We start from the raw sequence: 17,866 nt of genomic DNA on the forward strand, positions 1-17,866 counted from the left end.
CTGTTGTTTGTGGTACTAGTCTAGATAACAGGAGTGTGTCAGGATGTTCCAAGGATGATCCTGTGTAACACAAGCACCTGTTGTTTTTATACTAGTCTAGATAACAGGAGTGTGTCAGGATGTTCCAAGGATGATCCTGTGTAACACAAGCACCTGTTGTTTTTTATACTAGTCTAGATAACAGGAGTGTGTCAGGATGTTCCAAGGATGATCCTGTGTAACACAAGCACCTGTTGTTTCAGCAATGTATGTTCAGCACCACCCGCCCAGTCAGACGAGGGAAGCTGTTCAATGTCACGTCACCCAGGAAGTTGCAGCTGACTAGACACTACAGGTACACCACTACAACATATGTTATATTTAGGATTACACTTGGTGCAATTTTGCTATTTACAACCTGCACTGGTGCATGTTAAAATTGCTGGTGCAGGTTACATTTAGTAACAGGTTGCTGCTGGTGCAGGTAACAATAAATCCTCCAACTTAGAGCTGTCATCGTGCTATGACATTATTTTATGGTGCAGCCAAACCTATAAGCCAGGTTGCCTACTGTGCAAGTGAAATAAATGAAATCGCACACTTTCGGCTGAGTCCCAGATTCTAACCATACCCTCAAGAGTGGGGCACCTAATATCCAGCACACGAAGTGAGTGATCAAATTAACTCTATATTACTAATGAAGAAGAAGTAATTTATTAGAGAGAGATAACAGTACATCCTTATCAAATATTAATTTTCCAGAAAAATCAAACTACACGTCAACTTTCATCGCTTTGAGATTTGTTACAAGATGTCTTTCTCCAACCAACATGGTGGTGAGCTGCTGGCAGACTCCTTCGTTCTACACATGTGTAACAAGCTTACATTGGTCCCCATAGGGGACGGGCTGAGTCACCGCCCCCGGGCAGACTGGAGTGTCCGCTACCTCAACTGTGAGCTGGGCACCACCAAGCTCTGGCTGTGCAAGTCTCGGGCTGACCGGGAGGAAGAGGTGTGTTTGTTGGAAAGATTTACACATGTAACCCCCTACTTCAAAATTTATCTGGGTTGTATTAACTTAACCCTTGCCCTGACCCTACATGTAGGAGGTCTTTAAATCATATTTAGAAGTGATATACGTAAAGAAGAGAATATTTTGGATGTCAACATCTTTATTATGAGGAACACAATGTTTTGGGATACTTACTTCTTCATCAGGTAGAGTATATACTTACTTCTTCATCAGGTGGATGAAGGAGTAAGTATTTACTCCAAAAATGTTGTGTTCCTCATAATAAAGATGATGACATCCATAACATTCTCATCCGTACATACATGATTTCTTAATACCTTTAACCATGGGTTATGATAGGGGCTGGGTGACACAAATGTGACACAAAGCCTTATACAGAATCGTGCTCATTTTTCGGATTAAAGAATGATTATTATCCCCGCCGCGCATTTAGCGAGAAGCAGGTGAGATATAGTATAAGGCTCTGTCCGTCCGTCCGTCTGTACGAATTGGAATATCTTAAGAACCGTTGACTGGATTCTTTTCATATTTGGTACCTAGGTTCATCACAGTAAAAGAAAGGTCCCAGTCAAGTTTGGTGACCTTGACCTTCATATTCAATACCAAGCTTTATCTGGGAAAGGCGCAGGGCCCAGTCGATTTTGGTGACCTTCACCTAATTTTCAAGCTCATGGCGACACACTGAAGATTTCAGCATGTTAAGCTGCATGTTAAGCTTGTCAGCAAAATACCTAAAGAACCGTCAACTGGATTTTCTTCATATTCGACATCAAGCTTCATCGAAGGAAGGTGCAGGGCCCAGTCTATTTTGGTTACCGTCCCTTAATTTTCAAGGTCACAGCGACACTTTAAAGATTTCGGCATGTTAACCTGCATGTAAAGATTGTCAGTGGGATATCTCAAGGAACCATTCACTGGACTTTCTTCATATTTGACACCAAGCTTCATTCCGGGGAAGGTGCAAGGCCCAGTCGATTTTGGTGACCTTCACTTAATTATCAAGGTCATGGCGACACTTTGAAGATTTCAGCATCTTAAACTGCGTGTTAAGATTGTCAGCGAGAAATCTCAAGAACAGTTCACTGGATTTTCTTCATAGACTTTCAAGACTTCCCTTGAATGTTTTTCAATAAGCAGTTTCTTTATTACTATTTTTGCATATTTCATACACTAAGACATTCATGTCAAGGTCAAAGTGAGTCTTGAAAATATTTGGGCGTTTGAACAACCACAGAGCAAGATATCAAGAGAGGTTGACTGGTCATGTTTTTGTTTACATTTATCTTCATCTTAAATTACGACCTTCACTTTCATTACTTTTTAAGTTCTATTTGATAATTTGCAGTGGGGAATTATGTCACCTTAGTGACAATGCTTGTTAACTGTAAGTTTGGTTCATTATTTTGGTTCAGTGAATTTACGTAATGCATCAGACTATCAGTAACACGTGACCAGTCATGTGATGAAACAGGTGTGGATCTGAATAATGACAACTATTTACCTGACCAGGTTACTCGGGTAACTGTCACAACCCCAGTTATGATTTTGTAATTTTAAACTATTTGGCACAGGAGTTATGTGCAGAAGTTCACCTGTATGTGTTATCATGATAATATCATTGTCAGATCAGCCTTTGAAATTCTTGGTAGTCTGTTAGCCTGAGACAACTAAAAGTGTGCCATGGACAAGATAAATCCATTAATGGTGGTTGTTGTTGTTGACTGGTAGTATTTGAAAGCTGTATAGTAAATGGAGACCCAAGGCTTCAATTTTGTTGAAACTGTATAAAACTGACAGAAAATGTAAATATACTAAAAATTTGTCTCTTGTTTAAGAAGGACTAGCAGTGAAATCTAGTGACTAGTGGCTATGGCAAGTGAAATGTCACACTATTCATGATATATCAGAAATACCAGTGGGGAAACTTTGGCCTAGGAGTTTGCCCCTTGGCCTTATCTTCCCCTCGGAAAGTTTGTCCTAGGCCAAACTTTCCCCACCCTTGAATCAACTTTAAAGGCTAATTGTTTCAAACCCTTGTTCTTATATCAAAAGGGGGAGATTCTGTCCAAGCTAGGCTATTTCTTCCCCAACCTTGTTTTCATGTTTATGTTCATCTTGAACATGCTGTACTGTACAAAGCAGCATTAAGCCCAACTCACTCGGTCATGGCTCATTTATGAGTAAAGGAAAAAAATATGTTCTGTGAAAACATCATTGCCTGTGAGTCAGCCTGTCATGTTCAGTGCTGTAGGGCGATGGCATTGTGATGTAGTTATTGAGATGCTACTATTTCTCCTGTGCATGTTTTAACCGCCTCCGTGGTGTAGTGGTTAGAACGTCTGCCCGGAGAGCGGAAGGTCGCGGGTTCGATCCCCGACCGCGTCATACCAAAAGACGTTCAATTATGGTACTTGTTGGTCCCTGCCTGGCGCTCGGCATTAATGGGTACAACAAGGACTGGTCGGCTCGGAGTCAGTAAAATGTGTCTGAGTGGGGTATTCATGCTTCACTGCGGCATGGTATCTTAGTGGGCTAGCACTATAAAACCAGCTTAAGTCTGGGCTAGTACAAGCAGCCGCACATACACATACACATGCATGCACGTCGTCATATGAGTGAAATATTCTCAAGCACGATGTTAAACCCAATTTCACCTCACCTCACCTGTGCATGTTTTACATCTACAGTCTTGACTATGTATTTCAGATGAATGTATCCATTAGGAACCCGTTGGAGAAGAGTTTCTTCATGAGCATAGCAAGGTATGTGAATGTGGTCTTTAATGGTATGTATGTTGAATCATTGCCCGCATCCAGACACACCCCAAATAAAAAGGTGAGAAATATATTGTGTGATGCTTCTCTCCATTCCAGAGTGTCCTACCAGAGATCTGATTCCAGCTGGGAGAATGAGACAAAGCTCGGCAGCATGGAACCTGTAAGTTGTATTTGTTGGTAAACAGTTTACATGACATAACTGGAACATTTCTGATGGTGCTGTACAGCCATACATACTGTTGATGATGATGACGATGATGATGATGTTGATGATGATGATGATGATGATGATGTGTTTTGCACACTGTAAGTTTCAAGATTAGAAGATGTCTGTTCAGTCTAAAGGCCACAGGCCCATGTACATTACATAACACACAATACATACATACAGCGTGGTGGTGGCTAGAAAGCTGTGCAGATGAAGGGTATACTATGATAGTAGTGAGGAACATATAGATAAAGCTTCTCCGACATATTTGGAACACTTAATTAAGGTCAATGATGTTAGTTAGCTAGTAACAATAATATTAATTGATGGAACTTATGTCAATTGCCTAATGATATGTCACTGGGGGAATTGGTCAGAAATCAGTAAGCTCCAGAGAAAAACAATGCATTCATGCTTAAAACCTGCTACCTCCAGGACGAGCCCCACCAGCGGGTCCAGATCTATGACATGAAGGGTGCCTGGACCAAGAAGAACCGGAATGTGGTCATCAACTTGTACGACAGCATCCAGAAGGCCCGCACTCTGAGACGGAATGTGTCTTCCGAGGCCCTGAAGGGGTTCAAGGTGGAGGACAGTCAGAGGGTGAGGAACTCAAAGTCATGTTATCTCTTATGTTACACAGTGTAGACACTGGTTTTACATCTCACATAAACACACAGATATATTGAAGACAATGCTTACAATTATGTAAGAAAAATAACTTCACAGACACAAAAACTGTAGTCAGTAAGAAATCAGTGACAATGTTCAGCACGAGCCTGACCACAATATTATCAACAATATTATGAACTGTAGTCCGGGAGGTCTTTTTATATTTATGGAGATGTACTCACACAAGAATTCCTTGGTTTCCTATCAAATCGATTTGATAATTAAGGAGGTAATAATGTCAAGGTCACCACGACACTTTGACCTCTTTTCAAACTCTTTTTAACACGAAATCTCATGGACTGTTGTACCCAATGTCTTCAAATTTGGTGACAGCCTACATTGGGGGATTATGCAGACAGCAGTTGATTTGTTTGACCTTGACCTTATGTTCAAGGTCACCACGACACTTTGACCACTTTTCAAACTTACGTAAACGCGATATCTCATTAAACATTGCACCCAATGTGTTCAATTATGTTGACAGCCTACATGGGGTGATTATGCAGACACCAGTCATTTCAGGCATCTTGTATGTGACCAAAAAATAAAAAGCAGTAAAAATGTTATGAATATTCCATTCTTTAGCAGCGGGGAACATTGCCATATCATTGGCAAACACTTGTTCATTCTGTGACATATCAGAAGCTGCATTCTACCGTATTTCTGTATTTCCTCACTGGCACTTTCTTTCTCACTGTAGAAACAACACACCTTGCGTATAGTGATGCCTTGTGAAGGATGATGTGCCCTTAATTTGTAGCTTAAAGGGAACTTGTATAGCGTTTCAATTTTCAGAAGAGTCGTTCCTCATCCTGTATCAGCCCGAACTCACCGTTTACGTCGGACTTCGCCCGAGTCAGACCAAGATGCAGTCTGGCCATGCCCTGTCCATGTTGATGAAGCTGGTGTCTGAGTCCGACAGCAAGTCGATCGCCTTCACAGAGGAGGTGAGCAGTGTGGATCCAGGTCTCCATTACCTCATGATTGGTGTAGCAGACGCCAAAATTGGGATGAGGTGGTCAGGATCTGGAGACTGGCCAGTAGTGTTGATTGATTGATTGAAACATATTTTATTCAATTAACAAACAGATTGGGCACAAGTTATCCAACTTAAATAAGCCCTCTCGACAGAGTTATTTAAATCGTTTAGTGTTATGAATGTAGGTATGTACAGATTTAAAAACATTAGTGTTTCCAGTAATGTTTCATCTTATCCTGATGTCGTTGACTGATGTTGTGTGTTCAGTTCAAAGTTTACCAGATCCAGTTTATTGTTTAGATTTATAGGCCAAGTACAAGTTTCTTGTATGAATGTGTACGCCAGCGGTCACACAGCTGGAATGTCTTTTAACCGACTATTATCAACATTGTTATGAATTGTCAGGAGCAATTATTTTAATGTTGTTTTAATAATTAACTGGTTTATCATGAATGACTTATGATTGCGTGTCACCTCCAGCCATCTAGTGACAACGTGGAGCAGCTCCGAGGTATAGCAGCCTGTCAGACGGATGACGTCCTGCGCAAGAACTGGCACAGTGAGTGTCTTCGTGTTACTGTTCTGCCAGGAGGAGCAGCTTGTACAGAACCTTCAGGAACAGATGAAGTGATCCATAAATAGCTTTAGTACATTCTCTCTGAAGATTGTGGGTGTTCTGTAATGTATCAAAATCTATATGCATGGATCCTTCTGTTATAGTTTAACATCAACGACCTGTACATCCAGAATAACATAGTTGACCGAATTGCTTTGCAGAGTTGCCTCCTTAGACATGCCAGGATCTACATGTATGAGATTTGTGCTTGACCCCTGTTATCTAGGGTAACACAGGTGACCGAATTGCTTTGCAGAGTTGCCTCCCTTAGACTTGACAGGATCTACTTGTGTCAGATTCTCCCTGCATGACCAGTGTCAGTCCTCTGAAACTTGTGTCACACACTCTGCAGTGTTTCAACCCTTTATATGCCAAAAATCTGTAATCGATGAGTTGATGAGTTTTTGGTTTGTTAGTACCAGACCTGTGCTTGTGAGTTTCACCAACATAGTAGATGCCTACCGTATATTACCGTCTATAAGCCGACCCCATGGATAAGATGACCCCCAAACTTGACCCTTAAAATCAGTGTCAAAATGGTATGTTTCGTGCATAAGTCGATCCCCCGCGATGGGGTCCTAATCGCGGCAAACACAGACCACAGACAACTGGCAGTTACCAATAATTATAACTTTGGTCCACATTATTCAAAGAATTCACAATCATATATATTGCATCTACTCACGGATCGAAACGAAGTGTAGTTGACAGAAAATGCATAATATATTTTGTTTCTCTAAATATCATATTTATTGTAGCAACAAACTGGCTTGCTTATTTTACCCCATTCAACAATCACGAACTGATTACCGCCTCGTTTTCCATTGACTGCTAGTTTACAGTAACATCGGTAAAAATGTGTGAATTTAAATGGCTTCCGTATTTTACCCCATTCCATGTGCGTTGCATAGCTTCTGCTTACCACGCTCATGAGGGTCCATTATAACCTTAGTGTTGATTATATATATTTTACATAAAACTGTAATTAAAATTACACAATGCTAGGTTATATTTCTTTGGGTTAAATAATAGTACTCTGTATTGTATTTTACTGAAGACTGCGTCAGAATTCGTCCCGTTATGTTATTGTGCATGTTTGAACTTGATTGCCGGTAATCTTAATCCCTGCAAATAATACAATGCCCAGCAAAACAACTTAGAACTTAAAGGTAAATAATCTTGTCTAGTGATGTGTAATTGCAAATTTAATGTCTCTACTGACAAAGTCATCTTCTGTTGTTTCTTCACGCGAAGTGATACGATGTTGTTTTCTTACCCCTGGAAAAAAGTTTGACGAAAGCGTAACCCATGGATGAGACGACCCCCTTCTACAGACTGCTTTTTTCGGTCCTCAAAATTCGGCTTATAGACGGTAATATACGGTGATACAAACATCACATCAGGCTTTACTTCCACATTAACATGACACACCATAATATGACTGGAAGACTACTAAAAACTATGTTTAAACCCACTCACTCACTCACTCACCGTCTTCCTTTCTCTAGTCGAGCTCCACAACAGTCAGATGTTGATGAAGGGGATCGAGACACCAGGCTACGTGATCGTGAGTGCGGCCAAGGCACAGGTGCTGTCATGTGACCATCACCCAATCTGGAAGCAGAGTCAACTGCGCAGCAAAACCACGTGGGTCAGCAGCGTGGAGTGCATGCAGGTCAGTCACATATCTGTGTGGACTCTGGAATACATGGAGGTCAAGGTCAGAGTAAGGTCGGAACAGTGTCACACGAAATGACATCATGGCTGAAGAATACTGACATCATTTAGCATTTTTGAGATGGTAGTCGCGATAAGTACATTTTTGCTAGGGGAGCTGAAGAGGGTTAAGAAATAATTCTATTTAAGAATTTATATATTACCCTTGCTTGTGCGGTGGGGTAGCCTAGTGGTTAAAGCGTCCGCTCGTCAAGGCTTTGGTTCTATTCCGTACATGGGTACAATGTGTGAAGCCCATTTCTGGTGTTCCCTGACTTGATATTGCTGGAATATTGAATTGGGCTGCGAAAAACCCAACTCACACACTTAATAGTAAACTTCTCACACAGATATTATAAAATCAGTATGACACACATGTGAGTGTAATAATATCTATCTATATGTATGCCAGTGATGTGAAATGTATCTGTCAGTTTTGTTTGTTTGTTGTTTAACACCGCACTCAGCAATATTCCAGCTATGTGACTGTGGTCTATAAATAATCGAGTCTGGACCAGACAATCCAGTGATCAACATCATGAGCATCGATCTGCGCAATTGGGATATGATGTATCTGTCAATATTTCAGTACTATGCCACAGTGGACCAAGGCCCTGACTTTGATGATGAGAACATTCCCTGGCTGACCATAGAGAATGTTGAAGATCGGTTTGAGGAGGATCTGTCTGGCGTGCCCGAGATGGTTGGCAGTGGCCACAGTGTAGGCGGAGTGGTTGGTGATACCGTGGGGCCTTCGGAGGAGGTGAGTTAGGAGTAGTTGTCATCCTAGCATACAGTTGAATGAGAGTATAGTAATTTGAGGAGGATCTGTCTGACGTGCCCGAGATGGTCAGCAGTGGCCACAGTGTGGGCAGAGTGGTTGGTGATACCGTGGGACCTTCGGAGGAGGTGAGTTGGTCTGTAGGTCTGTAGCTGTGTAGGTCTGACATGGAGCTGGTCGTCTTTGGCAGTCAGGCATCCAAGCATACAGTTGAATGAGAGTCCAGCAGCACACACTGAGGTCTTCAGAGAAAATGATTCTTCAGAGGAGATTATTTCATGCTAGATATACCATGTTCGGATAGTTATTGGCTCATGCTGTTTGATAGGCCTGTTGTTTGTATCCTGCAGTTATTCCTCTATTATAGTAAGATAGTGTGTCTTCTCCAACAACAGAGCTCCACCAGTGACGGCATCCAGCTGCAGCGAATCATCTCCCGATGTAAATGTCAGCTGTTCTATGTCAACTACGGCGAGGTGGAACCTGAGAAGATGCCACAAGTACCCAAGCCGGTCAGTTCCTTGTACTCAAACTCCACAGTCATATACACCATCGATGATAACAGGCCCTGATTGCGATCCTGGGATATCTACACCATAGATGTACTAACTAGTGCTGGTATTGGCATACAACCTGTGATATGATGAATCATGATACTGAAAGTTTAGTCACGACGATATATTACCAGAGTATTGTGCACTTAAGCTGCGATACGATATAAATCCTGATATAAGGGTGGCGATACTAAAACCTTTAATTCTAACACTAACTGTAAAACGCCTTAAGATCAAAACAAATTCAATGTTTAAATGAAAGAACTCTAATTTGAAAAAAGTCACATTAGGCATTTTAAAAAACTAACAAGTACAAAATATATAAAAAATTAAACATACATCAAAAACATCTTTAATATCTGCATGTTGCTGGATGCTGTCACTGCAGTCACATAATAGAATGAAATTTGTGCTGCTTTTCAAAACGGTATATCTGGACAGATATCGCGATTTGGCAATATTCAAAGTTAAACATCGATGTATCGTGGCCCTTTTGACGTATCGTATCGGGATATTGGACAGTGTAAAACTTTGTATCGATTCACAGTATAGTCGGCTCATGCATCGATGCATTGTCACACCACTAGTACTAACGTGTCAGGCATGCATCATCCTGCCATTATCCCACATTAAGCTGGACTGCCTCGGTGCTGTAGTGGTTAGAGTGTCCGCCCGGAGAGCGGAAGGTCGCCGTAGTGGTTAGAGCGTCCGCCCGGAGAGCGGAAGGTCGCGGGTTCGATCCCCGACCGCGTCATACCAAAAGACGTTAACATATGGTACTTGTTGGTCCCTGCCTGGCGCTCGGCATTAATGGGTACAACAAGGACTGGTCGACTCGGAGTCAGTATAATGTGTCTGAGTGGGGTATTCATGCTTCACTGCAGCATGGTATCTCAGTGGGCTAGCACTATAAAACCAGCTTCAGTCTGGGCTAGTACAAGCAGCCGCACATACACATACACACGTCGTCATATGAGCAAAATATTCTCAAGCACGACGTAAAACCCAATTTCACCTCACCTCACCTCATCAGATGTTTGGGGCATTTGGGGTAGGGGTTCAAGTGTTTGCTCATCACACTGAAGGACAGGGTTTGATGCCCCCATGGGTACAACATGTGAAGCCGTTTCAGGAGTTCCCTCACAGGATATTTCTGTAATGTTGCTAAAAGGGGTGTAAGACTATATTCAGCCACTCGTGATGTTTTGTGCCTGCAGCCTGCCGAGGACGAGGACATGATGGGTGTGGAGGAAGGAGTGGACACCTTCACCCTTCTACATCATGACCTCAACATGTGCTCCAACACAGTAAGTCACCACTTGCTGTAGTGTTATTTGTGAGTGAGTGAGTTTAGTTTTACTTTGCACTCAGCAATATTCCAGCTATATGGCACCAGTCTGTAAATAATCGAGTTTGGACCAGACAATCCAGTGATCAACATCATGATCATTGTTCTGCTCAATTGGGATTACGATGACATGTGACATGATTTCAAATGATCTTGATGTTGCATGTGCTGATTTTTGTGCAATTCATGTGAACTGATCGTAGAACTGCATTGAAAATATTTCACTAGATTATTTAGTCAAGGTGTTGTTGAAAGTTTAGTTACAAGTAGAAACTTTGAATGTATAGATGCTGGGCAAGCCAAGATCCCTGTGAATCTGTGAATGTAGTATCAGTGACCCATGTCGGATAAACATCCATCAATGTCGTCAATATGGTTCACAGATTGTAAACTAAGGCTTTCTCATCCAGGAAATGCAAATCCATTTCCATGTCACCAAGTCACTTAAGTACATCTCATCTAATATCAAATGTTGAGCATATATGGAAATCCTAATTTCAGGTTTGACTAGTTTTTTGAATTGTTGTGACCAGTATGCACCTGTTGTTTCAGCTTCAGTACTCCATGATCCTAGACATCGTGAACAACCTACTGCTGCGAGTGGAGCCCAAGGCCAAGGTCACACTGCATGACACCTGTCTTTCTTGTCACTTGAACAACTCAATACTGTGACTCTGGCATTGTAGTTTCATAATATACTGACGTATTTCTATTTCTGTTTTGTTAAAAGATATGTAAATTGTCATCCAGGCAGTACAGCATTATTCTCATCTTTATGACTAAAAATATGCTTGCACTATGATGATTTAGAGAAATACCCATGACCTTGTACCCATTAATTGAATATGCATGACGTGGGGATTGTGCGACCTTCCGCTCTCGGGCGGAATTTATTAGAAAATGGGAATTTTGATAAGGGCCAATGATGAATATGTTCTGATTATTGGTGCATGAGGTCCCACTGAGTGACAGTAGACAGGGTACAGCATACTATCAAGTGATTAAATTGAATTGGGTGGTCATATTTGGCAGCAGCATCAGACTTTGCTCATTCAGCCTGTGCCACACTTGATTTTTATTAGAATATCACTAATTGTTCACTCTTAAAAAATGATTGTGAGGCGTCTGCGATGTTAGTGATAACATATTTTCTGTTGAGTAATGAAGGTGAAGTGTATGTGTGTGATCCCCTTGCAGGAGGCCAGTGAGAAGCTGCAGAGTATGAGGTTCAAGCTGATGCTGTGTTGTGTGGAGGACCAGAAGACTCCCATCCTGCAGCTTCAGGAGCAAGTCAGGTAATACACACACACGTATGTACGCTCACACATTCTACTGCAGCTTCAGGAGCCACACAGGCACACCCACACACACGTATGTATCTCACTGCGCTCTCAACCACACACACACACTTTCTACTGCAGCTTCAGGAGCAAAGGTAATACACGCACACCACACACGCACCACACACGCACACACACACACACACACACACACACACACACACACACACACACACACACACACACTCCTCTGCAGCTTCAGGAGCAAGTCAGGTAATACATGCACACACAATCGTATGTATGCCTCTCACACACACACACACACACACACACACACACACACACACACACACACACACACACACACACACACACACACACACTTACTTTCTACTGTAGCTTCAGGAGCAAATGAGGTAGCACATATACACACGCTCACACACGTGCTCGCACAGACTTTATGCTGCAGCTTTAGGAGCTAGCCAGGTTAACACACACACGAACAGCTTTGGGAGTTGGTCAGGAAGCACACTTTATCCAACAGCTCACAGGTAACACACATTTCTTGCTACACCTTCAGGGCCCACTTGCACAAAGCAATCTTAGCACCACGACTATCGTAAGCCTATGTTGGAGAATGGGAGTTACAATCATTGTAGCGCTAAGATTGCCTCTGTGCAAGTGGGCCCAAGAGTGATATAACGCTTGTGTTGCAGAGGGCAGGTGTTGCTGCAGCGGAAGCTAGAGCGGGATCTCTACATGATTCACAAGGACCTGGAGGAATGTCCTTCTGAAGATGAGTAAGTAGTCTTGATTCTTACTCAGATATTCTTCTGTTTCTAACAATAAATACCCACATTATCCAGGGGGATGACATTTGAATATTTCCTCTAAACTGATTCCTTCTACTTTGTTGGACCATAGTTTGTTACAAGGCCGCTCTGCAACAATTTGATTTTAGGGAAATTCAATCCTAACATTATCTGTACAGATGTCCCTATGGTGTAGTGGGTAGAGCATCCCCTGTCAGGTGCCTAGCTGTGACACAATGTAAGGGTTTAAGAGGTAGTACTTGTTGTTACACCTGATTTCACATAAAATTTATAAAAGTAAAAAATGAAACATACAACTGTATGGATGACACCTTCTTGTTTATTGCATAAAGCTCTATGCAATAAACAAGAAGTTGTCATCCATAAAGTTGTATGTTTCATTTTTGACTCACCAACTTCTAGAATGCTGATCAAACAATTGGATAAAAGGCATAAGCCTGTGTGAAAAGTGCCCTGTCATTTTGTTCTAGAGATTATTTCTTTGTCAGTTGTGTCATTCTTACATTGATGCTGGTGTTTTTGTGTGTTTGTGTTACACAGTTTGTCTGAACGGAGTGACATCTTGGAGAATGATGTTTACTCCGTCAAGGAGCAGATCAACAAACTCAATGAAGAGCTGTCTATCAGAATCAGGTCAGTTGAATTAAGCATGGGAAGGTCACGGAGACCCTACGGTCAAAGCTTTCTGTTTGGTTGTTGCCGTCTTGTACAGGGTGTTAGTATCATTTTACACCGCTTTTAGCAATATTCCAGCAATATCAAGGCAGGGGACACCAGAATGAGCTTCACACATTGTACTTCTATGGGGAATGAAACCTGAATCTTTGGCATGAAAATTTTGTACACATGTAGGGAATGGGTGGGTGGGGTGTCAGCAATTTGGTACATAAAAGTATTAAAACTTATGCTTAAAAATTATGGGAAGGGGGAAGGGTCATTGATTTTGCACATGATATGCAAGGGGAGTATCTTTCTTTGTACTTAAATTTTAGGGGGGTTATTCACATTGTACATGCTCCTGCATAAAAGTCATCATCACCCCCTTGCCATAAATTATGAACGGTCCCTAAGGGAGCTGAGAATGAAATTGATATGATATACAAATTCATAATTTAATTTCTATAAATTCATCATTTGGTATTTGTATATCCATCATTTAAGTGTCAGAATGATTTTACTAAGTCATTTAAGACTTGGTCAGATTAGCCGTTTGTCTCTCATGACCTACACACCTCTTTATCGGTATTATATTTTTTAACTCTAATTTCATCATGTCCCACAATGCATTAACCGTTAGGATGCATTGTGGGACATGATGAAATTAGAATTTTTAGGCATCCTAACGTTTAGCAAAGCTCTTCATAAACCAACAGATATGCAGTGAAACAAGGCCGCAATTAACTGCTTAAAGCTCACACTTGTACAAGATAAGCAAGTAGATTTTAAACTACTAGAGAACAAAAATGTTCATTCACTGGCCTGACAGAGGCTTATGTATGAAATTCCTGGATAAATCTGAGGTAGATGAGCACATTCAGAATTTGACCCATCTCACAAGATTTCAGAATCAGTATTTGGGGTACAGAACTCAAAGGGACCACTAGTTTTAGTTCGCAGTTACCATAGTTTGTCGTACACATTTGGATGGAAATACACGACAAGAGACATGGATGAACAAATTCCTGTTTGTTACATGCATGTTTGTTATGTTTACTGTATCTGTTTTCTGTTCCCAGTTGTTACAAGGAAAGTCAGTTGCAAGTCAAAGCCCAAATGAAGATGGAGAAAGGTAAGGAAGTTATTATGTTTTGTACTTCCTATAGCTGTTAGAGGTGAGGTGAAATTGGGTTTAACGTCGTGCTTGAGAATATTTCGCTCATATGACGAACGTGCATGCGTGTGTATGTGTATGTGCGGCTGCTTGTACTAGCCCAGACTGAAGCTGGTTTTATAGTGCTAGCCCACTGAGATACCATGCCGCAGTGAAGCATGAATACCCCACTCAGACACATTATACTGACTCCGAGCTGACCAGTCCTTGTTGTACCCATTAATGCCGAGAGCCAGACAGGGTCCAACAAGTACCATATTTTAACGTCTTTTGGTATGACGCAGTCGGGGATCGAACCCGCGACCTTCAGCTCTCCGGGCGGATGCTCTAACCACTACACCACGGAGGCGGTTATTGCTGTTAGACCTGCGAAGGTCTGGGTTAGAATTGACCTTCAGCTACCCATGCTTGTCGTAAAAGGCGAGTAACGGGTTTGGGTGGTAAGGATTGCTGACTTGGTTGACACATGTCATCGTATCCCAACTGCATAGATCGATACTCATGCTGTTGATCACTGTATTGTCTGGTCCCGACTCAGTTATTTACGACTGCCGCCATATAGCTGGAATATTGCTGTGTGTTGCGTTAAACAACAAACATCCATCCTATACCTGTTGTGGCCCAGTGGTTAAAGTTTTTACCTGGGTTCGATTTCACACATAGGTATTTTGTGGGAAGTCCGTTTCTGGTGTCCCATTGAGCCTTGTGGTTAAAAGCATACGCTTATCACGCCGAAGACCCAGGTTCAATTCCGCACATGGGTACAATGTGTGAAGCCCATTTCTTGTGTCCCCCGCTGTGATATTGCTGGAATATTGCTAAGAGCGGCATAAAACTAAACTCACTCACTCACTCCTGTGGCTGTTTTGTCAGGATGAGGAGGATGACCATTTGTACATCAGTTTGTGAGGCCCTGACTCTCTGTCCACAGCCCAGCAGGCCACAGTCAACAGACTCAACGAGGTGTGCTTCAAGTTTGCCCAGTGGAGACTCACAGAAAAAGATGGCCAACTTGGGATCACAGATCTCACTCTCCGTAACTTTGTGTGAGTAATACCACTGTAGACATCATTGTTCATAACTTTGTTTGAGCGATTCCATTCTGTTTATGAGGTTGTTGTGGCTGTGTTTATGAGGTTGCTGTTTATGATGTTGCTGTTGCTGTGTTTATGATTGTTGCTGTGTGTGATGTTGGTGTGTGTGATGATGCTGTGTTATGATGTTGCTGTGTGTGATGTTGCTGTGTTATGATGTTGCTGTTGCTGTGCTTATGATGTTGCTGTATCTGTGTGTGATGTTGCTGTGTTTATGATGTTGCTGTGGCTGTGTTTATGATGTTGCTGTGGCTGTGTTTATGATGTTGCTATGGCTGTGTTCATGATGTTGCTATGGCAGTGTTTATGATGTTGCTGTGGCTGTGTTTATGATGATGCTATGGCTGTGTTTATGATGTTGCTGTATCTGTATGTGTTGTTGCTGTGTTTATGATGTTGCTGTATCTGTATGTGATGTTGCTGTGTTTATGATGTTGCTGTGGCTGTGTTTATGATGTTGCTGTGTTTATGATGTTGCTGTGGCTGTGTTTATGATGTTGCTGTATCTGTATGTGATGTTGCTGTGTTTATGATGTTGCTGTGGCTGTGTTTATGATGTTGCTGTATCTGTATGTGATGTTGCTGTGTTTATGATGTTGCTGTGTGTTTATGATGTTGTTGCTGCTGTGGCTGTGTTTATGATGTTGCTGTATATGTGATGTTGATGTGTTTATGATGTTGCTGTGGCTGTGTTTATGATGTTGCTGTATCTGTATGTGATGTTGATGTGTTTATGATGTTGCTGTGGCTGTGTTTATGATGTTGCTGTATCTGTATGTGATGTTGCTGTGTTTATGATGTTGCTGTGGCTGTGTTTATGATGTTGCTGTGTTTATGATGTTGCTGTGGCTGTGTTTATGATGTTGCTGTATCTGTATGTGATGTTGCTGTGTTTATGATGTTGCTGTGGCTGTGTTTATGATGTTGCTGTGTTTATGATGTTGCTGTGACTGTGTTTATGCTGTGGCTGTGTTTATGATGTTGCTGTATCTGTATGTGATGTTGCTGTGTTTATGATGTTGCTGTGGCTGTGTTTATGCTGTGGCTGTGTTTATGATGTTGCTGTATCTGTATGTGATGTTGCTGTGTTTATGATGTTGCTGTGGCTGTGTTTATGATGTTGCTGTATCTGCATGTGATGTTGCTGTGTTTATGATGTTGCTGTGGCTGTGTTTATGATGTTGTGTTTATGATGTTGCTGTGACTGTGTTTATGCTGTGGCTGTGTTTATGATGTTGCTGTATCTGTATGTGATGTTGCTGTGTTTATGATGTTGCTGTATCTGTATGTGATGTTGCTGTGTTTATAATGTTGCTGTGGCTGTGTTTATGATGTTGCTGTAGCTGTTGCTGTAGCCGTGTGTGATGTTGCAGCTACTTCAACTTATGTTTTGATACCTGTTTCAATATGGCAGCAAGTGTCTGTTCTTACTTTCTGTTGCTGGACTTGAGTGTGATACTGTTGTATGTGGTGTTGCTGTTATGGTGATATGATGATGATGTTTCTGTAGCTGTATGTGATTTTGCTGTGTGAGATGTTGTTTTTATGATGTTGCTATAGCCATGTGTACAATGTTGCTGTGTGTGATGATGTTGCTGTAGCCATGTGTACAATGTTGCTGTGTGTGATGATGTTGCTGTAGCCATGTGTGATGTTGCAGCTACACCAAGACCAACAGGGATGACGACTCATGGACCCATCAACTTGAGCTGGGATGGGTGAGGATGACAAACCTCCTGCCAAGTTCTATATACAAGGTAGGTAACTCTGCTGTTTTCAGGGTAGACAACTCTTAAACACAGTTAGGATACTCTTTGGTGTAAGTGAGAATCCCTTCTTTGATCTGTGAAATGTTAAAGTAAATCATTCAGGATTGTGATTCACCTACAGAAAAAAAGAATATCATCTCATGAATTGAAAGTGCTACAAATTGTTAAGTACCACCTGTAGTGTTTGAATATGTGTCACGACCCCACTGAATCGTTAGAGTCCTAATGAAGTACAATGAAAATTAGTCATAAAGTTATGTTTTTCAATCATAGAGAATTTTTAAGGAAAATGGGCTCTCAGGCCCAGTTTTTGAATCCTGACCTCTTTTTTCCACCTGGTGGGGAGCTTTGTGGTTAAAGTGTTCACTTGTGACACTTCAAGACGCAGGTTCAGTT

The 17,866-nt window shown here is 41.7% G+C and overlaps 1 protein-coding gene across 1 annotated transcript in view; it reads left to right on the plus strand.

Annotated features, from left to right (window-relative positions):
• The window catches only part of LOC124264341 (protein KIAA0100-like), a 90,347-nt gene that overhangs the window by 58,325 nt on the left and 14,156 nt on the right, over nt 1-17,866 (plus strand). The window contains exons 35-52 of the mRNA XM_046699097.1: nt 243-334; nt 742-991; nt 3,719-3,774; nt 3,886-3,949; nt 4,433-4,600; nt 5,491-5,616; nt 6,129-6,207; nt 7,773-7,939; nt 8,570-8,743; nt 9,157-9,273; nt 10,533-10,622; nt 11,216-11,281; nt 11,861-11,958; nt 12,660-12,743; nt 13,317-13,409; nt 14,513-14,565; nt 15,539-15,653; nt 17,362-17,458. Coding sequence (XP_046555053.1) covers nt 243-334; nt 742-991; nt 3,719-3,774; nt 3,886-3,949; nt 4,433-4,600; nt 5,491-5,616; nt 6,129-6,207; nt 7,773-7,939; nt 8,570-8,743; nt 9,157-9,273; nt 10,533-10,622; nt 11,216-11,281; nt 11,861-11,958; nt 12,660-12,743; nt 13,317-13,409; nt 14,513-14,565; nt 15,539-15,653; nt 17,362-17,458 — 1,989 coding nt within the window. The remainder of the gene's footprint in view (nt 1-242; nt 335-741; nt 992-3,718; nt 3,775-3,885; nt 3,950-4,432; nt 4,601-5,490; nt 5,617-6,128; nt 6,208-7,772; nt 7,940-8,569; nt 8,744-9,156; nt 9,274-10,532; nt 10,623-11,215; nt 11,282-11,860; nt 11,959-12,659; nt 12,744-13,316; nt 13,410-14,512; nt 14,566-15,538; nt 15,654-17,361; nt 17,459-17,866) is intronic.

This window comes from Haliotis rubra, unplaced genomic scaffold (genome assembly GCF_003918875.1).
Source record: "Haliotis rubra isolate DU_JTF1 unplaced genomic scaffold, ASM391887v1 Scf92, whole genome shotgun sequence".
NCBI classification, from domain to species: Eukaryota; Metazoa; Mollusca; class Gastropoda; order Lepetellida; family Haliotidae; genus Haliotis; species Haliotis rubra.